Below are 23,767 nucleotides of genomic sequence, written 5' to 3'. Positions count from 1 at the left end.
TCTCCCTCTCACGGCAGTGCTTTTATCCTCGAGGACAGAGCAATCTTGTCCCACACCAGGCGTCATCAATGGCGGGAGTTGGCTCGCCTGCCCACCTGCCTCAACAGGGTGGCGCTGTGAAGGGGGCGTGTGACGCCGGGTGCCAACTGCTTCTGCGTTTCCCTCCTGCTCCTCCTCCCTCTCCCTCAGTCCACCCTCCCTTCCTTCTCCACGCCCCTTTTCCGCGCCGCTTCCTCGCACACTTTCTTCATCGCTGCCTGCCTCCCTCCTTCATTCCTCCCATGGCGTACAGACGGGTTGTTGCGGTGGCCGTGGCCGCTGCTTGTGGGTTGGCAGGCGGCTCTGTCTTCTTCTCTGCGGTGCCTCTTGGGAAGCAGCAGCAGCAACAGCAGCAGCAGCAGGTGGTGGGTAAAAGTTTGTGATGCCCCAGTTCCCCTACCTCCGTCTGTGGCTCCTCAGCCGGGGCTGCTGCTTCTGTCTTCGCTGGCCAACACAGCCTCCTACCCCGCCACGGTGCCTGGCTGGCTGGAGAAGCCCAACTGCAGCTATTGGGATGACAACTGGGACAGGTAAAGCGAAGCATCTTCAGGCCTCTTTGTGGGCGGGCGAAAATCGTTCTCTCCCCCCCCCCCAAAAAAAATACATTCCGGCCCCCCACAAGGTCTGAGGGACAGTGGACCAGCCCACTGCTGAACAAGTTTGCTGACCCCTGCTTTAAAATGAATTCATACTCTTTGGTACAACATGTCTTATTGCTTTCTTATGTCCACAAAATAGCAAAACATTATTTGGGCAGAAAGAGATTGGTCAATGCAATTAACTCTATGGGAACATTGCAAATTAAGCAAGAGTGGAAAAGAGACTCTCATTAAGATTAAGATATAATCTAGCATCCTACCATAAGCAGCAGCCCACGCAACAGGAACAAAAGTTTTATTCACACAGGAGTCTTCAAGCTGTGCGTCGGAAAGTGATGTTGCTTCTTCTTCACCAACAATAACCTCCATGTAGACTTCATCAGCTATTTCAGCACAACCTATATTCAGTTTTAAAGGGTATGGGAATTAATGACACTATCCATGCAACTTTTCATCTTTGCTCAATTAATCCATATTTGACTCAGTACAGTTATCTACTACCAGAGTACATCAATCTATGTGTGAAAACCCAAAATCCGAATGACAGATTCATGAAATTGTCTTGAAAGGTTTACCCCCATGACTAAGACTGCAAACCCATGCATATCTACCAGGAAAGAAGCAGCCAGCAGGGAGAGGCGCAGCCATACCTGGCCTCCCATCAGTGGCATCAATGTGCATACCATGAGAAAGCTGCAGTTCGGAGGTTGGTGAGGCAAGGGCTACACCTACTTCTAAATGAAAATGCTTAGAATTGCATTGCAAAGCTATTTATTAGCTGTGACAAGTTTAACATGGTTCCTCAGCACACAAGATTGACCTAAATATGGTCGTCTTTTGAATTTATTCACAACATAATATAGCCGCATCATAGAGTTCTAAGAATGTAACAACAACACCTATTTCTATAGCATTTGGAGTGATCAAATAACTTCACATACGTAACCAAGTAATCTTTACACCAGCTATGTAATATCATTTTTTCAATTTTGCAGATTGAGGGAATGAGTGGCTTGCCTATGAATACTAACCAGCTAAGTCATACTTGGGAGTAGACCTATTAAAATTAATGAACATGAGTAACTTAGAAGCATTGTCTCTGTAGTAAAATTTCAACCAGGAACAAAACATGCATCTGTGCATGGCTTAGACATTAATTTGTTGTTTTTAAAAAGTACAGATTTTTTTTAAAAAGCAAACACTAACAAAAGAGTGGGTTTGGTGATGTTTCTTTATATTATTAAGATGTACAATGGTATAAACAAATTTTGAATACTGAATAAAAATGCAGTGTAATCCTGACCTGTAGTTCTTGCTGGAGGCATTTGGAAGGGGCAGGGGTGCCTCAAAAGCCCCTAAGAGCAGGCCCATGAACTATTCCAGGCTGAAAATGGTGAAATGATTCCTTCATTGGCTTTAATTGGTGTGTGTGTGGGGGGGGGGTAATAAAAACCCACAGATCTGCAAGGTTTGTTTCTCAGACAACCTACTCCTTTTCAACTTCCCACCCTGGACAGCATGAAGAGGTAGATTGTCTGCCACTTCACTCTACACCCCACCTTGGATTGCTCTGCCCACTAATAAAATTGTACCACATTGTAGAAAAATTACAAATTTGCAAGTGAGAAATTATTGGCATTTATGTATCACGAGTACAATCCTGTGTGCGTTTACTCTGATGTAAGTCTCACTGTCTTCCATGGGGCTTATTCCTTAAAATAGTGTTTACCTGCTTACCTTGGAGTAAACCCTGTTGAACTCAATGAGACATTGTCTTTTGAGTAGACATGTACAGAATTTCACTGCTAATCTATGAATAAAAAATGTAAAATTAATTAATGAAGGGCTTATGTATATGTGCTCTATGTATAGGATGTCTTATTTTTATGTTACGGTAACGTGTTGACATTAAACCTGACAGTGCTGTAGTTCATAAAATCACTTCAGAACGTCCAAAAGGCATAAATAAATAAGAAAAAGTGAATGTTGACAATCATCTACATTCATGGGCGTTAAGTCTAACAAACGGAGAAATATCTAGTTATTTTCAGACATTCACAAAATGCCTCTGGGATTGTCACCATCCCCATGTAAATGCCAGCTGCCGTAACATTACTGAAATTCACTTAAACATAAAATAAATAATACACACTGCACAGATATAAGTGTGCTACCAATAGCAGCTAGGCAACTGTTCATCTACATACTGGATCACAAGTCTGTGATGTGGCAATATAGTGCAAACAATAGGACACTCATGACTAGGTTTGCTATGACCTCTCCATATGGGCTTTGCACATAGCTTGAGGAGATTGGATGTGTTAGGATCTCTATCCTCGTTTGAAGTATAAAATGATCAGTTATCAATATATGGATAAAATCAATTTACTTTCATAGTAATTGTAGGGGGAAGAGAAAAATGACAAGATTACTCTCTTAGCAACACAAAAATAAAATTCTTACTAATATCTTCATCCTCCTGAGAGGAATCCTTAACAGCCATATAAGGCATCTTCTCTCGCTGTACTCTGCCAACACCTCCTTGCTCTAGAACTCCAGCTACAGAATGCCCATTATGAAAGTCACTCTCTGTTACAATTTCTGTTCCACCTTGAAGAGAATAATTTTCATTTAATAACATTTTAAAAGAAACAGCAAGATGTTTCATTTCTCTCCTGTGTGCTTGGTGAAATAAGAAGACAACAAAAGTCACTAGGGGAAAAGATAGCTTGATGGGACAGCATTATAATTTGTAAGTAGCATGACAAATTGCCATGGCCTGGGAATGGCAGGCATGAACTAACTTAGAAGAGCCTTTACAAGGGCGTGGGGAGAGAAGTTAGTTCTGAAAGTGGAGTGAGATAACTGAGGAAGAAGCAGAGGTTGACTGAAGCTATCTGGAATCTACGGGCACAGCTTTCATAGTATTGTTATGTTATTTAATTGTTTTTTGATTGTCTTATGAAAAACAATACAAGAGGTTTAACAGGAGACCATTTCAAGGAAGTATTCATTTTACACAATGTAGACAGCAGCCCTGGTGGGATCCACTTCAGTGGAGGGCAAGGGCAAGGGCCACCCCCTCAGCATTGCCTTTGGGGGGGCGGCCTTGCCCTAAGTGTTTGTAAGTGTTTTAAAATGTTTTTTTATTTCTATGCTTGACTTTTTTTATTTGTTTTGCTTGGCTTTTTTGTTGCTGTTAATGTGTGGGAAGGAGGAAGAGAAATACATGTCTGTGAAGAGGGGACTTGGGGAGAGCAAGGGCCTCCCCCCCAATCATAGTAGCTCTGGACAGGGGGAGGTATGGTGTAGGAGGTGGCACAGGCCGGGGAAGGGGCACATGACACAGGCAGTTAGTAACTGTGCCATATGCCAACCCCTCCTCCAAACTGGGGAAATTGTGTTTAAACTTACGTTTCCTTTTTGTAAAACTTGAATAAATCTCTCTTTAAAAAAAACAAACAAACTGGGGAAATTGTGGTTTTCTTATCAGATAGCTCTCAAATCTGCTGCTGCTGCTGTTGAATGCCAGGTTGGCTCTGAATAAGATCTGCCTTATGCATGATCTGATTATGAATGAGCAGGCGAGTCTGGTCTGTATCACTGAGACCTGAGTGGGTGAGCAGGACGGAGTTGGCTGCACCCAGCTGTGCCCACCTGGGTACTCAATGCAGTGTCAGGGCAGACTTGAGGATCAGGAAGCGGGAATTGCTGTGGTCTACAGAAATTCTCTCTCTCTCCTGGCTCTCTGTCCAGTTGCGTGGGGAACAATAGTGGTTGTTCCTGGCATTGGGTAATCAGGACAGATTAGGGATTCTGCTGGTTTAGCACAACACCTTGCTGCCCAGCAGTTTCCCTGACACAGCTGGTCTCAAAAGCAGTGTTGAGGACCCCCAGATTGCTGGTTTGGGGAGACTTCAACATCCATGCCAAGGCAATGGACTCTGGGGTGGCTCAGGACTTCATGGCTGTCATGATGACCATGGGGCTGTCACAACATGTTATCAGCCCAATGCATGTGGAATGCCATACTCTAGACCTTGTTTCCTCAGAAAACAGAGTGATCTAAGAGTGGGGCATACTGACATCAGTCCCTTGTCATGGTCAGATCACGTCCAGTTGAGATTTAGGCTTTCAGCACCTTTTCCCCCTCTGCAGAGGCAAGGGCCCTATGAGGACAGTCTACCTTTGGAGACTGATGGATCCAATTGACTTCCAGACAGCCTTGGGTTTCCATGCTGATATGACTCCTGTCGAAGCCCTCGCTGACTTGTGGAATATCCAAATGGCTCAGGCTATTGACTTGATCGCCTCTGAGCACTTCATGGACCCCATTTGGTTCCCCGGTATACTCCAGAGCTCAGGGCAATGAGCCCAAGCTGGGAGACGGCTTAAATACAAGTGGAGGAAAACGCCAAACAAATGCAATCAAACACTGGGGAGGGCTCATCATCAAGCCTACTTAGTGGTAGTGAAGACAACAAAGAAGGCATACTTTGCTGCCTCCCTTACATCCTCATTGTGCCATCTGGCAGAGCTTTTCCAGGCAGTGCGGGGCCTTCAATAGTCTGGCCCAAAGGAGCAAGCAGAACTAATGGTAGCTCACAGTGACTTGTTTACAAAGCATTTTGAGGATAAAGTTGCTTTGATCTGAAGGGACTTTGACTCTGCTGTTACAGCAGATGAATCTCAAGGGGTGTCCAGAGCACTGTCTAGTCTTGTTGTGTTGCATGAGTTTCAGTTGTAAGGTTTGAGGACGTCGACAGCATGCTTGGATCAGTCAGGGTGATGACTTATGCTCTGGATCCTTGCCTCTCTTGGCTGATAGAAACTAGCAGAGAAGGGACATTTGGCTGTGCCAGGAAGGTGACTAATGCCTCCTTGCGAGAGTGGATGGTCCCTGCCTGCTTGAACCACTCCTCAAGAAACCCGCTCTGGATTCGCAAAATCTAAGTAATTACCAGCCAGTTGCCAACACCCCCTTCTTTGAGTGGGTGTTTGCAGAGCAGATCCAGGTACTCTTGGAAGAAACTGATTTTCTAGATCCATTTCAATTGGGGCTTAGGCCCAGTTTTGCCACAGAAACAGCTTTGGTCACCCTGTATGATGACCTCTGTCAGGAGAGAGACGGAAGAAATGTGTCACTGTTCATTCTCCTTGACCTTTTTCAATACCATCAACCATGGTATCCTTCTGGAGCAGCTATCTTGAGTTGGTGTCATGGACGGGCAGGAGCATGAGAGTTGGGGGAATGTGTGGGCAGAGGAGTCAGGTGAGGTTGAAAATCCAGGTGAAGAGGCCAGTGATTTGTGGGGGTTCTGTGCTGAGTGGGGTCATCCAGTTTTGGAATACGTTGTCAGCAATATGCTGAAGACACACGGCTCTACTTCTTCTTTACACCTTCAGGTATGGAAACGGATGTGCTGGAATGTTGTCTTGCCTCAGGAATGAACTGGATGAGAGCCAACAAACTGAAGCTCCATCCAGGTAAGACTGAGGCACTGTTTGTTGGCGGTGCCCTAGTCCACATGGATGGGAGGTGGCCTGCTCTTGATAGGGTTTAGAGCAGGCATAGGCAAACTCGGCCCTCCAGATTTTTTGGGACTACAATTCCCATCATCCCTGAACACTGGTCCTGTTAGCTAGGAATGATGGGAATTGTAGTCCCAAAACATCTGGAGGGCCGAGTTTGCCTATGCCTGGTCTAGATTACTGCTCTTCCCAGAGAGGCTTGCCTGGTTACTTCACTACATATTTTTAGGCACCAGGCAAAAACGTTCTTCTATAATCAGGCCTTTGGTTGATTAAACAATCTATGGCCCTTTACATGTGCTTGTACACAGGAGTTATTGATTTTTGTTGTTCTTATTATGATGATGATAGGTATTTTGTGTTTTCATTTTGGACTGTTATTTTGTAAACCTCCTTGTGATCTTTGGATGAAGAGTGGTATATAAAATTAATAAATAATAATAATTTTTGAAAACACTAGAAACTAGCAATAACAGAAGCTGGGATACATACCTATTTCCACATCATCCTCAGCTTCAGCTTTAAATATGTAAACTTTAATAACTTCAGAACCAAAACCATCATCTTTAGATACGTTTTCATGTGAAACCTCACTGTTGATTTTTAATGGTGTGTTTCCAATATGGTCGAGCTTTTCCCCAACATCATCCACTATAAAAACAAAACAAAACCAGTTAGAAGGAAGCAAGAAGTGTTAGCAATGTTGATCCATTGTTCTTAGCTCATTTGTGCAAAACCTAATATGACTGGTAATATAAAGCTGGTGCACAGACCAATCACCTTGTTCTTGTTTATTTTGTGAAGATTACACATAATATGAAGAGATTTGTTTTAATTTTTTGTGTTACTGTTTTAATAAGTCAATCAATAGATTTTATTGCATTAGCCGTGTGGCCATAGCATGAGTTTTAATAAGTCAATGTAGTTAATTTCAGCATAAAAACGATGAAGTGCAGTGTAGAAACATTTCTGTTACATTATAATGTCTGATTAAACAACTAAATAAGTCAAGATACTTTGTTTTTGTATTGATACTCTTCCCTCCCCCTTCAAATACAGTTATATAGTATTAAATGGTAGGTTTGTTCATGTTACCAATTTTCTAAAAAAGAAATTATCATTGTATGTATTTATCTTTGCAAGATCTTCAAAATACCAAACACTGCTAAGATGAGAATCTCTTTGAAGGGTACAGAAGAATCGCCACTTATGTGGGGGTTCCGGTTTGAGCTGCTGCACATGTCACCAGGATGTGCATGAGTGAGGATTCCCCCGTTCCACTCCTGCCTCACCCCCTTTTGGTATTTGTGTCAGCGGGAGAACACATGCTCTTCACACGCAAGTAGGGAAATGCCTGTATAGCATTCCAAAAGATGAAAGGGTAACAGAACAACAGTGAAAAATGTTAGTGAGTCACCCTGTAAGAACCAGGAGAGATGTAACACTTAGAATTTCATAGATCAGAGCAGGATGGTACATTCAATCCCTGCATCTTACCCTTCCTCATAGTTAAGTTTATGTCAAACTAGATTTAACCATGGATAGGACTGAGGGCTTTTTCTTAACTAGAGAATTGATCAGTATGAGTTGTACAGGTGAAACTCTAAAAATTAGAAGTGCCACAGGCTGATAGCATCCATGCCACGCCGCATTGAGGCAGTAATTGATGCAAAAGGGGCCCAACCAAGTACTGAGTACCGTACATATGCATGCTTCTACTTCTCAGAGGTCCAATATTGCTCTATTTGCAGTCCTTGTTTTGCTGATTTCATTTAATATTCTAATTTTCTGAGATTGTTAATTTGGGGTTTTCATCAGCTGTACGCCATGATCATCACAATTATAACAAATAAAGGCTTGACATATCTCGCTTTGCATGTCATGAGTCTATCTCATATATATCTCATATATTAGTTTCACCTTTTAAGTTGAATTATTGAAATAAATGAACTTTTCCACGATATTCAATTTTTTCAAGTTTCACCTGTATTAAACTAAGTCCTAATCAAAAGCTAGTTATGTCAATTCACTTCAATGGGTCTACTATGAGTAGGACTAGCACTGAGTATCACCCTATATCTTGTTTAAATGTAAACTATGCTTAAGGTTGGTGCCAATACAAGTCCTAACCTTAGTTAGCCTTACAGTGGAGGAGCAGGAGAAGGGAGGGAAGTGTGTGTCATATGAGCCCACTCCTGATCTCTTAACCATGATTTAAGAGATTCAGAACATTACATCTATAATGGGCTTAATTCTGAACTCACAAGCAACCCTTTCACAAAATCAGCAATATCATCTAGTCCAAGTGCTTTAACAAAATTTAGCATAATTTACTTTGTTGGAACTTGGAATTAAATGCCCAAGATGATACCGCTCTGCAACTGGTCAGCAAGAGGTCAAACTCCTTTGTAGCAATTAATTCTTCCAGGAAATTTTCACATATAATTTCCCAAGTTAAAGAAAACTACATTCAACATGTACTAATAATATATAATGCTAATAATATATAATACTTAAACATAATAATGCATATTTGTTTTATGTGTGCTCATATTGCCTGTGCTGGATGTTATTTAACAATACCTGCTAAAACTGTAGCAGTATTTGGTGTCACTGATGAAACTTGTATTTCAGAAGTTTGTGAATGAGTCAGAACACTGCTGGAGCTATTGAAAACAGAACTAAACAGAACTATATAGAATTAAAAATGCTAAGCACATTAAAAATATTTATATATCAGTACTGCTACTGTTAACCATTGCAAAATTAAGCTTCTGTGACTGACTGGAAGGTGTTTCTTTAAAAATCCATCCCTCCTGCTTATGCAACCTGCATGTGTGCGAGAGCAACCCCATGGCATACAGTAGCCTTCCCCAACTGTTGGTCCCCAGAAGTTGTTGGCCTACAACATCCATCATCCCCAGCCACCATAACCAATGGTCAGGGGCAGAATCATAAAACTGTAGAGTCAGAAGGGACCATGAGGGCCATCTAGTCCAACCCCCTGCAATGCAGGAATGTTTTGCCCAACCTGGGACATGAACCCATCCATGACCATGAGATTAAGAGCCTCATGCTCTACTGAGCATCTAACATCTGGGCCCAAGGTTGAGGGAAGTTGGCATAAAGCATAATGAGAGCCCTTTTCTTCTGCTAGCTCACAGAAGGTTACAATACTGATCAGAATACAAATAGCCTGAATGCTGAGAACCTGGAGAAAACCAAATCAACTGGATTAACATTTAGAGAAAAGGCTACATCAGTGTTTCTCAACTGGGGGCAAAATGGCCTCCTGGGGGCCCCCAGAATATTCCAAGGGGGCCACAGGTGAAAATCACATAAATGGGGGGGGGCACAGCATGAGACTAGGGGGCCACATAGAGAAGTGAGAAGTGAAGAAAACAGAGAAGGGACCGATAAAAGAAAACAGAAAACAGAGAAGTGACCAATAAAAGAAAACAGAGTAGAGTGAACAGAGAAGTGACCATGCTTCCCAGTGGATGGATCGCCACGCAGAATCTGCGGCAATGTCCCTTCGGCTTCCTTCTCCCTCCCACTTCCACCACTGCAAGCACCAAGCTGCCCGCATCTCATTTGTCATGGGCAAGGTGTGTGGCTGCAACAGTGTTAGTGTGTGGGGTGCTGTTTCTTCGTGTAAGTATTGCTGCGAAAGGAGGTACTGCATGTTGATGTATGCAAGAGTACTGCATGTAATCTTCAGGTATTTTTAGCTGCTGTGTTTACCATTTCTTTCGCAGTTGCTGTGTTCAGTTGCTTCTCATTGTAAAGATCTATTGGTATCAGACATAATTTTTCATTTGTCTTTGTTCAGATGTTCTAACGCTGTTTTATTTCTGAGAAGTGATCTCAATTTTGTAGTTGCAAACATATGTAAAATTAGTCTTCATCTGTATCAGTCAAGTATCTTGGCTATTCTGTCACCACAAGACCACACAATACCTATGCGTTTGATATGTATGATGACACTTTCCAATGAAAATAAGTGTCCATGTAAGTTGCAGAAACATTTTTAAACTTCTCATAAAGACAAGTAGGATAAACCACTGGAACATTTTTGAGTGTCGCGAGATAAATTTGAAAATGTTTGTTCAGAAATCTGTTTTAAATGACAAAAGGTTTAATTGCATCTTATGATATATTAAAATTGACAGCCACACACTATAGGGCAATCAAATCCTTCCCTTTGAGCAATACATCAGTGTCGAGGCATATTGACAAAATGACAGATGTTGAAAACCGGCTACAGTGGTACCTCGGGATGCTAACGGGATCCGTTCCGGAGCCCCGCTTGCATCCTGAATGGAACGTAAGACGTGATGGCACGCCTGCGCGTGCGTGGGTCGCGTTTTGCCGCTTCCGTGCATGACGCCATTTTGAGCGTCTGCACATGCGCGAGCGGTGAAACCCAGAAGTAACGCACTCCGTTACTTCCGGGTTGCCACGGAGCGCAACCCAAACGCGCTCAACCTGATTGAACCCGAGGTATGACTGTAGTCTCATAGTTAAAAGTTCAGAAGTTTGCTTTGCAAATTGATGAATTGTGTTTACCAGATAACACAGCAATGCTTATGTTAGATATTTGCAAGACAGAGTGTCTGTTTTGACAGCTTTGTGAGGACAATGACAAAGACTTCACATGCTTATTATTGCATACAGAAGTCTGTTGGCTGTCGTTTTGTTGCTTTGTGGGACTCAGTTGTGACATTTTTCAGAGGCAAGAAAATATGACCTCTGTTAAATGTGATATATTTTACCTGTTTGATGTCTCTGAAAAGCTCAGTTTGTTGAACAAAGAACTACAGGGCAGGAATTGTGACCTTTTTTCAAGCAAGGAGATTATTACAGGCTTTCTTGGAAAAGTCAAACTGTATACCATCAATTGGATGTCGAGAATTTGCAGTTTTCCTCTTTGGCAGCAGTTAGTGATGAATTGAAAGAGGATGAAATAATTGTGTATGTGAATCATTTGAAGCAGCTTTATAATGATAAGGAAGTTTGTTTGCATGATCTGCTGGACATGGATATTCCGGCCTGGGTAGTTGATCCATTTGCTGTGAATGCTGCTGTCATAGAGCTACAGAGTGACATAGCAGCCAAAGTAAATTTCAGTCAAGAAAAACACCATTTTGGGATAAAGGATACAATATCTAAAAAGTTTACACAGCTTTGAGATAGAGCAAAATTGTTTTTCATGTCATTTCCTATTCTGTATTTGGCAGAATGAGGTTTCAGTCGTGTGAATTATTTACTCAGCCTAACATGGAATCGCCTTAACGTAACGGACAGAGGTGATCTTCAGTTATCCCTCACAACAATAGAACCAGATGTGAAAAAGCTTGTTTCTGGTCATCAAGCACAAGGGTCACATTGATCAAGAAATACATTTTTATGTAATTGTATTTTGTATAAATTATAAAACGTTCTATTTACTACAAAAAAAAAGACATTTAAATAGCTACCTTTCGAGCAGTAGGACGGGGGGCCACAGGAAGGAAACAAAGTTGGAAGGGGGCCATGGTCGGGAAAAGGTTGAGAAACACTGGGCTACATTATGCCTTTTAGAGATCCCCTCCAATATATGCAGGTAGAAAGGATAGTGCCACCACTGCAGAAAAAGTTATTTTTTCAAAAATATAGTGAATAACTCCTTAATTAGGGTTGCCATATTTTGAAGAGCAAAAAAGGGGACACATTTGCCAATTTCTACTTTTTACTACAGATTGCAATTTTTAAAACTCTCTGTGTGTGATATAGAAATATATATCTACACATACCCCCTATCTTCCACACCTCTTTCTAAAGCTCCCTCAGTCACAAAGAAGAATTAACTAACAGACCACTGGATCAGACAATCTTTCACCTTTGCCACATGCAAGAGAATAAAAAAAAAACCCCATAGAATAGACCCACGATTTCAAACAAAGAGAAAAAGACACCACAAAAATCAGGAGAGGTGTATTATCACCATGCTATCATGCAGAACAAAGGCAGGGAATAATGTAGGGGTTCTGGATCATGTAAACTGGGTGATGTGGTGGAAAGGGGAGGGGAGGAAAAAAAGGAAGGAGGGGGGAAATCGGGAGTCCAATCCGGAGGGAACTACTGCCTCAGCCTTGCTCCTCTCCCCTTCCCTCCACTGGATCTTCACTGCAGCCACCACCAGCCTCTCACTGCCTTGCTTGGTCTACTCTCAGTGGCTACTGCTGTGGCGCTGCTCAACCCCTTCTCCAGGACCTCATGTGACCTGCCACAATTTGATACTTTAAACACAGTGTATGGTTTCCTGGAGGGGCCCTGAAGCAGACTGCTTGCTCGGGGCCCACGGCTGTACTTAGGAGCTGATTTGCTAGGAGTACCTGCACCCTGCCAGAGGTGAGCCAGCCATTGCCAAGCTTCCCAAAAGAGGGATCCAGAGTTTTCTCTTGTAGGGGCAACTTCATGGTTACCATATTTGATTTGGGTGCTGCCTTTCTCCTCTTCTTTTTTTTTAAAAAAAACCCCAGACATTTTTGCAAATGAAATTTTACCCCTGAAAAAGCAGTGGTGTCTGGGAAAATCTGGACATATGAAAACCCTACCTGAACTACTCACTTAGCAGAGAGCCTGAACCTGTATTAGAACAATAATGTTTTCTTCTTCTGTAATAGCCATTTGTCTTTGAAATCTAAAGCATTTATTTTTATTTTAAAATTTAATTACACAGATCTGCATAATGTTAACTATACCTACGTTGTAGAGGGATAAAAAAGGTAACAACAAATCTATGGACAGTATTAGTGCTAAAAAGCAATGTGTAAATGCTTGTGGATGGAAAATGTAAGAATTTCAGACTATTCATAAACAGCATAGCAGTTACTAAACGCATAAACCGTGAAGAAGTTACTCAATGCAGCAGTCAGAAGATGTGTACTAAAATAATTTTGTCAGAACAAAAAGATGACAAGCAAGTGACATCTTGGCATACAGCTGAAGTGAATTGACTATTGAATATTTCTTTTGTTTCCTTCTTTCAAGATTCTGGTTGAAAAATCCTATTTGATGCGTAACAGCCCACTTCTGCAAATTCTCATGCATTGGCTTAATTTTAGTCAACAAAAACAATTCTGGGAGAGCAAGAATAAGGATCTTTACAAACAATAAAGATATAAATGTATACCATAGGACAAAGAATGCGTTTCAAGGTTCTAGAGATGCTAAATGCACAGGACAAAGTAAAAACAAAATTACAAAAACTTAACTTATTCTTATATAGTGATAACAGAGGCTATTCATACATCATTTTGATATGTCACTAATAAAGAAATGTATCCAAGTTAACAGGAAGTACCATACAAGATTTGATTTGCTTTTTATACTTTTCATTTATCTTGTTTAAGATAAGAAACAGAAATGCTAATGTCATGAACACGTCTGCCCAAAGTAGAGAAGTACAGCATGAGTTAGCATGCAGTCAGCAACAAAGAGGCTTGCATTTCTCTCAGACAGCTGGAAGCAGTTGGCTGTCAACTTCTCTCCCCCCCCCCCCTTCTTGACAATGAAAGGAATGCAGATAAGCCATCAACAGAGGGAGGGTTGGAGAGAAGCCAACTCTATCAAGAAGCACAGGCAGGCTCGAAGGCAGGAGGGGGAGCATTTCCTAACTGAAGTGGAGGTAGTTAACCCCATGAGTCCAAGGAGTAGACGAATGGGGAAGGTATTAGACAGAAAGCAAACCCAGAAATGTAAGGGTCATCATTCAGGATATTCTGCAGAAGCAGGTCAGAAGGGTCAACTGAATCGTAAGACACGGACGCTTGGCTAGAGCATCAGAGGCTAATTGTTTGCTTTGCAATAAATCTTCAAGCTAATTATGACTTGCATATGCTGTGTTATCAAGATGGCAGCCTGGGCTCCTGACAGCTAACATACATATAGGCCTGGGTTCTCATATTACAGTAAGCCAAACTATAGCATACCCAGGCTGTACATGTGAGGAGAATCAGAACTTACAGGGTTAAACAGTTCTGTGTGACGAGAGACTTCCGGTCAGCGCCAGCGCTTAATGGCGGATTTCCCCCGGAGTTCCCGAGGGAGATCTGCTTCGTGGGTTCGGGTCCTGCGGCTACGGCGGAGCGGGGACCCCTAAAAATCACAGGCGCGAAGGCTGTGAACCGGAGACTCGGTGGGCACCATTGCGCCCCCCCCGACACTGTGAAGGAGCCTTTCTAAAGGCTACGGAACAGCTGTGGGGGTGCGGCGCGGTGCTGAGAGTCGTTCTCACCCAGCCTACGAAGTGAAGCCGCGTCGCCATTAGCGGAGAGCGCTGATTTCTTCCTGAAAATTGGATTACAAGAAACAACTATCCGTGAGTAGGACTAAAATTTAAAGATTAATTGGACGCAAAAATTGAAGAAATTGGGCACCGAGACGGACAAGCACTAAAAAGGAAGTCTGCTTTCCGTTCTGCAGTAAGATCAAAGCAAAAGACATCTAAGCTGTAACCCTATACAGGAGACTGGTGGGAGTTAAGGAATCCACCGTTGAAAAGGAAAAAGAACTCCCCCCCCCCCAAAGGCAGGAGAGGGGGGGGAAGAAATTTTTACAGTACTTCCCTGCTTTTTTAAAGAATTTGGACTGTATACCGCTGCTCTTAAACCTGGGATTGGACTGCCGGAGAAAAGAAAACCGGCCAAGGACTGTTGCTACATGAAGGTAAAAAAGTAACTGAGATACTGACTTTGGTAACTCTCAACTTGGAAATACTTTACTTTGTTGCACTGTAAGGACTTATGCAGGACAGTATTGCTTTGGATCTTTTTAAAACCATCTAAAAGGGACTTTGAGGGCTCTGAGGGTGTCTTTTCTGTAGATTGTGGGACTGGTTTGAATGCAGGAATTCGCTCTGCGCCCTCTAGAGGATTTGTGAACTAGTTTCAGCAACAATTGGATTTCAAAACTTTAGAACTTTTGTCTGACAGCATAAGAGTGTGGGAATGACCTTGACTGTAAGATTTTGTTATGGCAGATGGTAAAGAGAAAGGAGACACACAGGAAACAACTTTGAGATCCGGCAGACAATACAAAATTGATATTTCCAAGCAAAGAAGGGCTTCTGCATCCGGAGCCTCTGGAACTGCAGCTGTCCCAAAGACGAAAGTGAAAACTATGCTCTCTGACGAAGCACTTGCTAAAGCACTTGGGAAAATAAATGACTCCTTGGAGGAGCTAAAAAAGCAAGGAGCAGAGACTAAGGTACAAGTTGCTGAAACAAATAAGAAAATTGAGGAAATCTCGGGGAAAATTGACTTAAATACGAAAAGTATAACTGACCTTGGAAATAAAGTGAACTCTAATGCAGAAGCAATTGGAAAATTACTGGAGGAATCATCTACTACGCGAAAGATAGCTGAGGATGCTAAAGAAATTGCGACTGCTGTTGAGGGAAAATTTCCACCGGTGCTCAAGAAACTGGATGAGCATGATTTGGCACTGTCCATGCTGGAGATGCAACGGAAGGAGAGGAATTTAAGAATTAGACGGGTGCTGGAAAGTGAAGGAGACAACTTGGTGGACTTTTTGACAAAAGAATTTTCTAACTTTTGGAAGCAGGAGCTGGATAAGGAAGAATTTAAGATAGAGAGTGCATTCAGATTGGGAACAAGGCAGAGGAAGAACAGAGTGAGAGATTGTTTAATAACTTTGAGATCAAAGGAGGAGAGAGACAAAATACTGAACTTGCATTACCAAAGAACCCTTCAGATTGAAGATTTTCACATTGAGATTTTTAAAGACATTCCTAAATATATTTTAGACGCAAGAGGCCTGTATAAGGACCTGGTGATACTGCTGAAAAGGAACTACATACCATTCAGGTGGGAATTTCCTCAAGGCTTGTCTTTTAAATATAAGGGGAAGAAAAGAAGAATAAAGACAGTGAGTGATAAAGACAAGTTCTTAGGAGAACACGAAGAAGACCTACAGAAGGAAGTGTTTCCGGGACAAGTGCCACCTTCTTCAAGCAAGGGATTACTAGACACGGGTACGGAACCATCGACAGAAGAGGAACAACAACTAGGAGCTGTAGGAGGAAAGAGTAAATAGCCCCATCATGGCTCTGCAACTTCTTAGTTGGAACTGTAATGGCTTAAATATCCCCAGAAGAAGGAAAAGTATATTTCATGCATTAAAAAAAGATCAATTGGACTTGATTTGCCTACAAGAGACGCATGTGACCAGAGCACATAGAAAATTACTTATAAATAAAAGATTGGGACAAGAATTTATATCTTCAGACAGAGTAAAAAAGAGAGGAGTGGTGATTTATGCAAAGGAAAGATTGCTAGGCCGAATTGCTGTGATAAAAATGAATGTGCTGCCAAGGATGTTATTTTTGTTTCAAACATTGCACATAATGGACAAGACGGATTGTTTCAAGAAGTGGCAAAAAGATATATCTAAATTTGTCTGGCAGGGCAAGAAGCCCAGAATAAAATTTAAGATACTAACGGATGCAAAGGAAAGGGGGGGATTTGCCCTGCCAGACTTTAAACTTTATTATGAAGCGGCAGCATTCTGCTGGCTAAGAGACTGGCTACTTCTTGAGAACACAGATATCTTGGATCTAGAAGGTTTTAATAATACGTTTGGGTGGCATGCATATCTGTGGTATAACAAGGTTAAAGCACACAAAGGTTTTAAAAACCATATTGTCAGAAAAGCATTATTTAATGTCTGGACTAGATATAAAGATTTGTTGGAAAATAAAACCCCAAGGTGGTTGTCGCCAATGGAAGCTAAGGCAGTTAAAAAGTTAAATAGATATTGATATTCCCAAGATATTGGGAAATTCTGGAAAAGGAAGGGGACAGATTGAGATTGCAGAGTTTTGAGAAATTAAAAGGGAAAGTGAGAGATTGGCTTCATTATCATCAAATAAATGAAGTGTTTAAAATGGACAGTAAAATTGGCTTCCAGGTGGAAAAATCAAAATTGGAGACTGAACTGTTAGAATCCAGTACTAGAAATCTGTCAAAAATGTATAACTTGCTGTTGAAATGGAATACACAGGATGAAACAGTTAAATCAAGTATGATTAAATGGGCTCAGGACATTGGTCATAACATTATGTTTGCTGACTGGGAGAAGTTGTGGACCACCGGGATGAAATTTACGGCATGTAATGCCTTAAGAGAAAATATTATGAAGATGATCTATAGGTGGTACATAACCCCAGTCAAGCTTGCAAAGATTTACCATTTGCCTGACAATAAATGTTGGAAATGTAAGGAAAAGGAAGGCACATTCTTTCACCTCTGGTGGACGTGCCCGAAGATTAAGGCATTCTGGGAAATGATCTATAATGAACTGAAAAAGGTATTTAAATATACCTTCCCTAAGAAACCAGAGGCCTTTCTCTTGGGTATTGTCGGCCAAGGGGTGTTAAAGAAGGATATAACTTTTTTCATGTATGCTACAACAGCAGCAAGAATACTCATTGCAAAGTACTGGAAGACACAAGATCTACCCACTCTGGAAGAATGGCAGATGAAGGTGATTGACTACATGGGCCTGGCAGAGATGACGAGCAGAATCCGAAACCAGGGAAGAGATGCAGCGGAAGAAGAATGGAAAAAATTTAAGGACTATTTAAAGAAATATTATAAAATTAATGAAAGTTAAAATGATGCTGGATTAGAAAATAAATGGTTATTGCCGGTAAAGGATAAGATAAGGAGAATAAGTAAGATTAAACTATGTTAAAATAAGGGAAGATTTGCTGAATAAATGACTAGAAATTGGAATACAGAAAAGGGAGGCATGAGGAAGTCGGGGAAGTAAGGTACAAGAAAATAAGATCTGAAATTGTATTTGTTCTTTTTTTTTTGTCTGTTGTGTTTATTGTATTGTATTGGTTAGTTTGGTTTTTGTTGTTATAAAAAAAAAACCCTTAATAAAAATTTAAAAAAAAAAACAGTTCTGTGTGACGTCTCACATTCTGAGGCGTGGTTTTATTCACATACGTGAATCTTTCTTTGTGTGTGTTTTACTTTCATTTTTAGCTGTTGAGCCAATGAGATGTCCGCTCGATCTCCAGGTTGATTTATGATGTTTTTCTGTACGATAATAAAGACTTCTTAGATAGCAAGAAGCCTGCGTACAGACTTTGATTTATCACCCACACAAGGCACTAACCGCTGCTGCGAAACTCTGCTTGGAACCAGGAAGAAGAAGAAGAAGAAGAGTTTGGATTTGACATCCCGCTTTATCACTACCCAAAGGAGTCTCAAAGCGGCTAGCATTCTCCTTTCCCTTCCTCCCCCACAACAAACACTCTGTGAGGTGAGTGGGGCTGAGAGACTTCAAAGAAGTGTGACTAGCCCAAGGCCACCCAGCAGCTGCATGTGGAGGAGCAGAGACACGAACCCGGTTCACCAGATTACGAGTCTACCGCTCTTAACCACTACACCACACTGGCAGGTAGGAAGAAGGCAGCTGCCAGCCATGCATACAATTAGCATCACCGTGCACAGCAGCTGCCTCTTTCTGGCAAGGCTGGCCAACCGGAGCACATCAGCCAAGGCACCACATGGCATGGCACTGTGGAGCCGCCAGCCTCCCCCAAACCACCTGCCACGGCTCGCCTCGAAGATAGGTTTCTCACCACGCAAGCGGCATCTACCAGGAGCCACTGATCTGTTTGGTGGAAAAGAATTTACATTTTCTACTCTATGAAACTAGTAAAAGACCAACAACTTGCCAGTCAGCATTAAGTATGTCTTTTTATTTGTGACGATGCATGTGTATGACTGGCTGCAGTAATATAAAATCATGCTTGGATTCAGTTATCTTTTATTTTCTAGCTCTAATCTACAACAGCACACCAGCAACAAACAATGTTAACAGCCAAAACGTAACAGCGTTTGCAAATGAAAGTTTTTTAAACATTATTTGCTAACAACAAAAAATGGAACAGATTTTTTTTATGTTTGAACCATTTTATGTTCATGTCTCTTTGATTTTCCTGCTCTTTTGGAAGCGGCAGCCATTTTCTGACTTGTGTCCTTAAAATTCCAAATTTGAGCCCCCAGACCAAAAGGCTGGTGACCAATGACTTAGTATGTTTTCTGAACCAGAGAGGTGAAGGTCTCTCCTCTTTAACTACAATCTGTAATCTTAACCATGATCCTGGGTTCAGATGACATGCTAAGCCAAACACTGGTTTAGATGCTGCTCTGTACTGAAAAGACCAAGGAGGGGCAAAGTAGGTGCAAACTCCTTGACTGGTCCGGTACTTTCCACAGCAACAGAATTCCCGGACTTGTAGCAGAGTGGGCACAGCGAGTGCTTGACGTGTGAGTGAAGAGACAGTCCACACGCTGTAGTTCTTCTAAACTAGACAGATTTATTTACATCAGACAGATAAAATAACAAACACTCCATCAGAAACAGCAGACATGATGTCTCTGCCTCTCTCCGCAGAAAAGTGAAAGTACCTCACAGACAAAGAACTCAGCTTTCCCGGATGTTGGGAAGGCTCCTCCCCAGATGCAGGACACACAGAGATGTTAACCCTGTAAACATCAAACCTCACACTCCTCTCTAAAAACTAACATATTTGCACGGTCCTAGTAAGCCATAGTTTGGTTTACCATGACTTGTGAATCAGGTTGTTGAATTCATGCACACACACGTAGAGCTCATATTAAGCTGATTTTGTCACTGGATTCGATATGATCGCAGCTTTATGCAGATACCAGAAAATTTAATAAATAAAAGGGGTGAGAGACCAGGAACCCCGTCGCACCCAGAACGGCCATCTGATATCTCACAGGAGCCCTTGTGTGAGCTTCCCAGAGCCTGGTAAGCAAGACAGTGGGCTTAAGCAGCTTTTTCCAACACCATGTTTTTCCACCATGGAAAGAGCTTTTTAAGTAACCCTTCCCCCATCTTGCTTTCTAGGCTCTGGGAAAGTCCTGAGATATCTCAGACTACCCTGTGAGATCTTGCAGAAGTGTTGCAGAGCCTTCTAGAGGACTCATGTGACCTGCCCAGAGCCCCAGCTTGCATGGGGAGCAATGCCCACTCAGCACTTTAGAAAGTCTTTAGAAAGGTAGAGATGGTTGTGCAGGGCCGTTCCAGGGGTTGTTCTGGTTTTGCACAATTTTACTTAGATGTGTGATAAGCCAGAAATATAACCCTCAAGTAAGAGATCTACCTGTATCTGTTCTCCTACTGCACCCAGCCTGTGTAAGCTTCAGTGCACAAGCATTGCATGAGATGAGATGTTAAGTCTCTGAGTTGATGACAGTAACTCAAGTATTTCAATGGTCAAGTGTAATTATATTCTCCACCATTTCTTGCCCACTTATCCTATCTAACTGTACTCTATCATAGTAGTGTTTGTTTTAACATAACTGCATGGGTGAGGAAGAGGAACCCCAGGAAAGATATTTGATCATAAAAATAGTACCCTCAGGTAAAATATTTGTAACAGTATTATTGTAGCACATAAAAGTGCATGAAGCATATCTTACCTTTTTATATACCGTATTTTTCGCTCTATAACACGCACCCGACCATAACACGCACATAGTTTTTAGAGGAGGAAAACAAGAAAAAAATATTCTAAATGAAACAGTGGATGTATGATTTTTGTGGTTCATGCTGTGGCCACAGACATGTGGTCTGACGGTGAGTTTGGGGTAGCCCAATGCAAAAATCCTGAGGATCCATGTGGATCCGTGCTTTGTAACCACGTTTTAAGTGGGGAGGGAAGGAAAAGCACTCAAGGGACAAGGAACACGCGTGGGGTGGGTGGAGAAGGATGCTGTTAATAATGCAGAAGAGGGGTATAAGAGGAGAAGGCTCTTATAAGAGGAGTGGGGAGGAGAGAGGGGCAGAGAGCCGGCTTGCGAAAAACTTCGCTGTTATTTAGCGAGTGGGGGGGAGAGAGGGACAGAGAGCCTGCTTGCTTTAAAGGAGCCAACTGGACAGGAGCCGCTTACACTCGTGTAAGCGGCTCCTCTCCTCTCCCGCTTTTCTCCTCTAAAGCAAGCAGGCTCTCTGTCCCTCTCTCCTCTCCACTCAGTGGCTCTTCTCCCGCTTTGCTGTTTCAAAGCGAGCCACGGAGGAGGGAAGGAAGGGGAACTATGGATCCTCTGCTCACGACTGCATCAGATCCCCCCGCCATCCATAGGCATTCGCTCCATAACACGCACAGACATTTCCCCTTACTTTCTAGGAGGAAAAAAGTGAGTGTTATGGTGCAAAAAATACGGTATATAAAGAACTCATGTTAAAAATTGTTCAGTCTCCAGTCTGAAAGGCAGCAGTTTTAAATTAAGTGATATAATAATGAACTAGTATCCTAAAATCATCATCCCGGACTCAGAGGTGTATACTACACAACAAAATTGAAACTTGAACAGACAAGTTTGAATCCAGTGACAAAATGTGTGCAATGCATAGGGTATTTTAATTGAATATAGTAATTGCAACTTCTAGAATGTAGTTTAATATCAAATCTAGGCCTGGGCGATATGAGGGCCAGAGCACGGTGGAGGCTTCACCAGGCGGTATACCACGAGTGAAACCACCATTGCTCCCAAGTCCCTCCGCCCTCAGTGTCTGGCAGGAGGAACAAGAGCCCCCGGCCTGGGCTTGAGATTGTGTGGATAGGTGAAGGATGCTTGAAATCGGGGTGGTGCTGGCTGGGTGGAGGATCGTGGAGCATCAGGCAGGGTGAAGGAATGGTAATTGGGGGGTTGATGGATGAAGGAGTCCAGAGAATCAGGCAGGGGGTGAAGGAGCGGTGAATTTGAGCGGGAACACACTGGAGCCCGGAGGAGAAATCTGTTCCTCAGGAAATAGGCTGCCCTGAGGGGAAGGGACTGTGGCACTGGGGAGGTTAGCGAGTGATGCAAACCAGGGAAACAGTGCTTGTCCTTCCCCTTTCCTAGTTTGCTGTGTGTGTCTGTTGCATCCCTTCCTTTTCAACATTGCAATGTATAGTCATATCGCAAATGTTTGGCTGGTGATACATTGCAATGTTGAAAAGCTGACATCACCCAGCCCTAATCCAATCTATATTAGTAATATTTAAATGTGGAACTGTAAGGTGTAGTTTAGACACTACAGTGGTACCTCGGGTTAAGAACTTAATTCGTTCTGGAGGTCTGTTCTTAACCTGAAGCACCACTTTAGCTAATAGGGCCTCCTCCGCACCACCACCGCACGATTTCTGTTCTCATCCTGAAGCAAAGTTCTTAACCCGAGGTAATATTTCTGGTTTAGCGGAGTCTGTAACCTGAAGCGTATGTAACCTGAAGCGTCTGTAACCCGAGGTACCACTGTACTTGCTGTCTAGAGTTCATACAGTAGGTAGTGGTGCTAAAATTTATTTTCCCTATATACTGCTTTAAAATGTGAAATAGTTGCATGGATTTAGTCTGATGTAACCAAAGGGTGATGCTGGCCACATGACCCAGAAGCTGTACGCCAGCTCCCTCGGCCAATAAAACAAGATGAGTGCAGCAACCTCAGAGTCGTCCGCTACTGGACCAAATGGTCAAGGGTCCCTTTACCTTTTTACCCTACCTTAAGTACATCCCAACTAGATGGGTCAACAAATTATTCTAGTGACCAATTTTACTGAAAGGATTACATCAACATAACAACACTTTTTTTTCTTTTACAGCAAGTCTTTAGTGAAAATATATTAGTACATGTCAGATTCACAGTAAAAATGTGGTAAAATAGTTAACTTGTGTATTCCCACCAAGATGACAATAAAAGAATGGGAGCACAACGATGCCAACTGATTAACACCAGAGCTGAAGTAAGACTGAGTCTCAACTCATCACTGAGCCCTGGACAAGAAGCCACAGCTTGTCCATACAGATCAAAGCCAGTCAATGATGGTTCAAAGAAGCTGAAACTGTTTTGGAACACATTTTTAAAAGAAAAGCCTGACTAGCTTTTCAGGTACCCTTTAATTGAATAACTTTTTGAAGAAATACCTGAAGTAACTGATATTATGGTTTCAAGTTTTCTTTATTCTGTTACATTTTAATCCAGGAAGACCCATTTATCCTAAATAGAACCCAGTAAGGACAACATGTACAGTTGCAATTGAAATTATTCAACCCCCATGGCAAATCATGTTTATCATCAAAATTTACAGACTTCCAGCTGTTTGCAGTGAGCGAATCAAACAAAAGCAATTGAAATAGCTCCACACAACAGATGCTTCAAGTGGTTTCCCGAAATGCAGCTGAAATTGCAACTTATACTGGCTTCTCTAGTCTTGCTATTATTCAACCCCCTGAATAGAATCCCTCACAACAACACAAATACAACAGGTGTTGTCTCAAGCACACCTGATGCAATGAATCAAGGGCTTCATTAGTTGCATCAGGTGTACTTGAGCTGCAACACATGAAATACCTGAGCTGGCTAGGGGGTTGAGGAGTGTCAAATTTGGATGCATGTTAGATACATGGCTAAGTCAAGAGAATGGTTCAAGAAGGTAAGAGAAGAGAACATCACCCATCACAAACAAGGAGCAGCATACAAGAACACAGCGAAGGCACTGAATG

At 42.1% G+C, this 23,767-nt stretch overlaps 1 protein-coding gene across 8 annotated transcripts in view; it reads right to left on the bottom strand.

Moving 5' to 3' along the window:
* Window positions 1-23,767, bottom strand: part of LOC128405953 (zinc finger protein 711-like) — a 57,653-nt gene that overhangs the window by 7,404 nt on the left and 26,482 nt on the right. For 6 of the 8 annotated variants that reach the window (XM_053373004.1, XM_053373005.1, XM_053373006.1 and 3 more), the window contains 3 exons: window positions 6,663-6,821; window positions 3,102-3,248; window positions 899-1,036 (listed from right to left, as the gene is read on the bottom strand). In XM_053373004.1, the coding sequence (XP_053228979.1) occupies window positions 899-1,036; window positions 3,102-3,248; window positions 6,663-6,821 (444 nt within the window). Of the gene's footprint in view, window positions 1-898; window positions 1,037-2,375; window positions 2,445-3,101; window positions 3,249-6,662; window positions 6,822-8,504; window positions 8,740-23,767 lie in introns of those variants that run through there. The other 2 variants (XM_053373008.1, XM_053373009.1) reach the window with 2 other exon arrangements.

The sequence above is a fragment of the Podarcis raffonei genome, chromosome W, assembly GCF_027172205.1.
Source record: "Podarcis raffonei isolate rPodRaf1 chromosome W, rPodRaf1.pri, whole genome shotgun sequence".
NCBI classification, from domain to species: domain Eukaryota; kingdom Metazoa; phylum Chordata; class Lepidosauria; order Squamata; family Lacertidae; genus Podarcis; species Podarcis raffonei.
The sequence above is the reverse complement of the archived record's forward strand: the minus strand, read 5'-3'. Positions and strand labels throughout refer to the sequence as shown.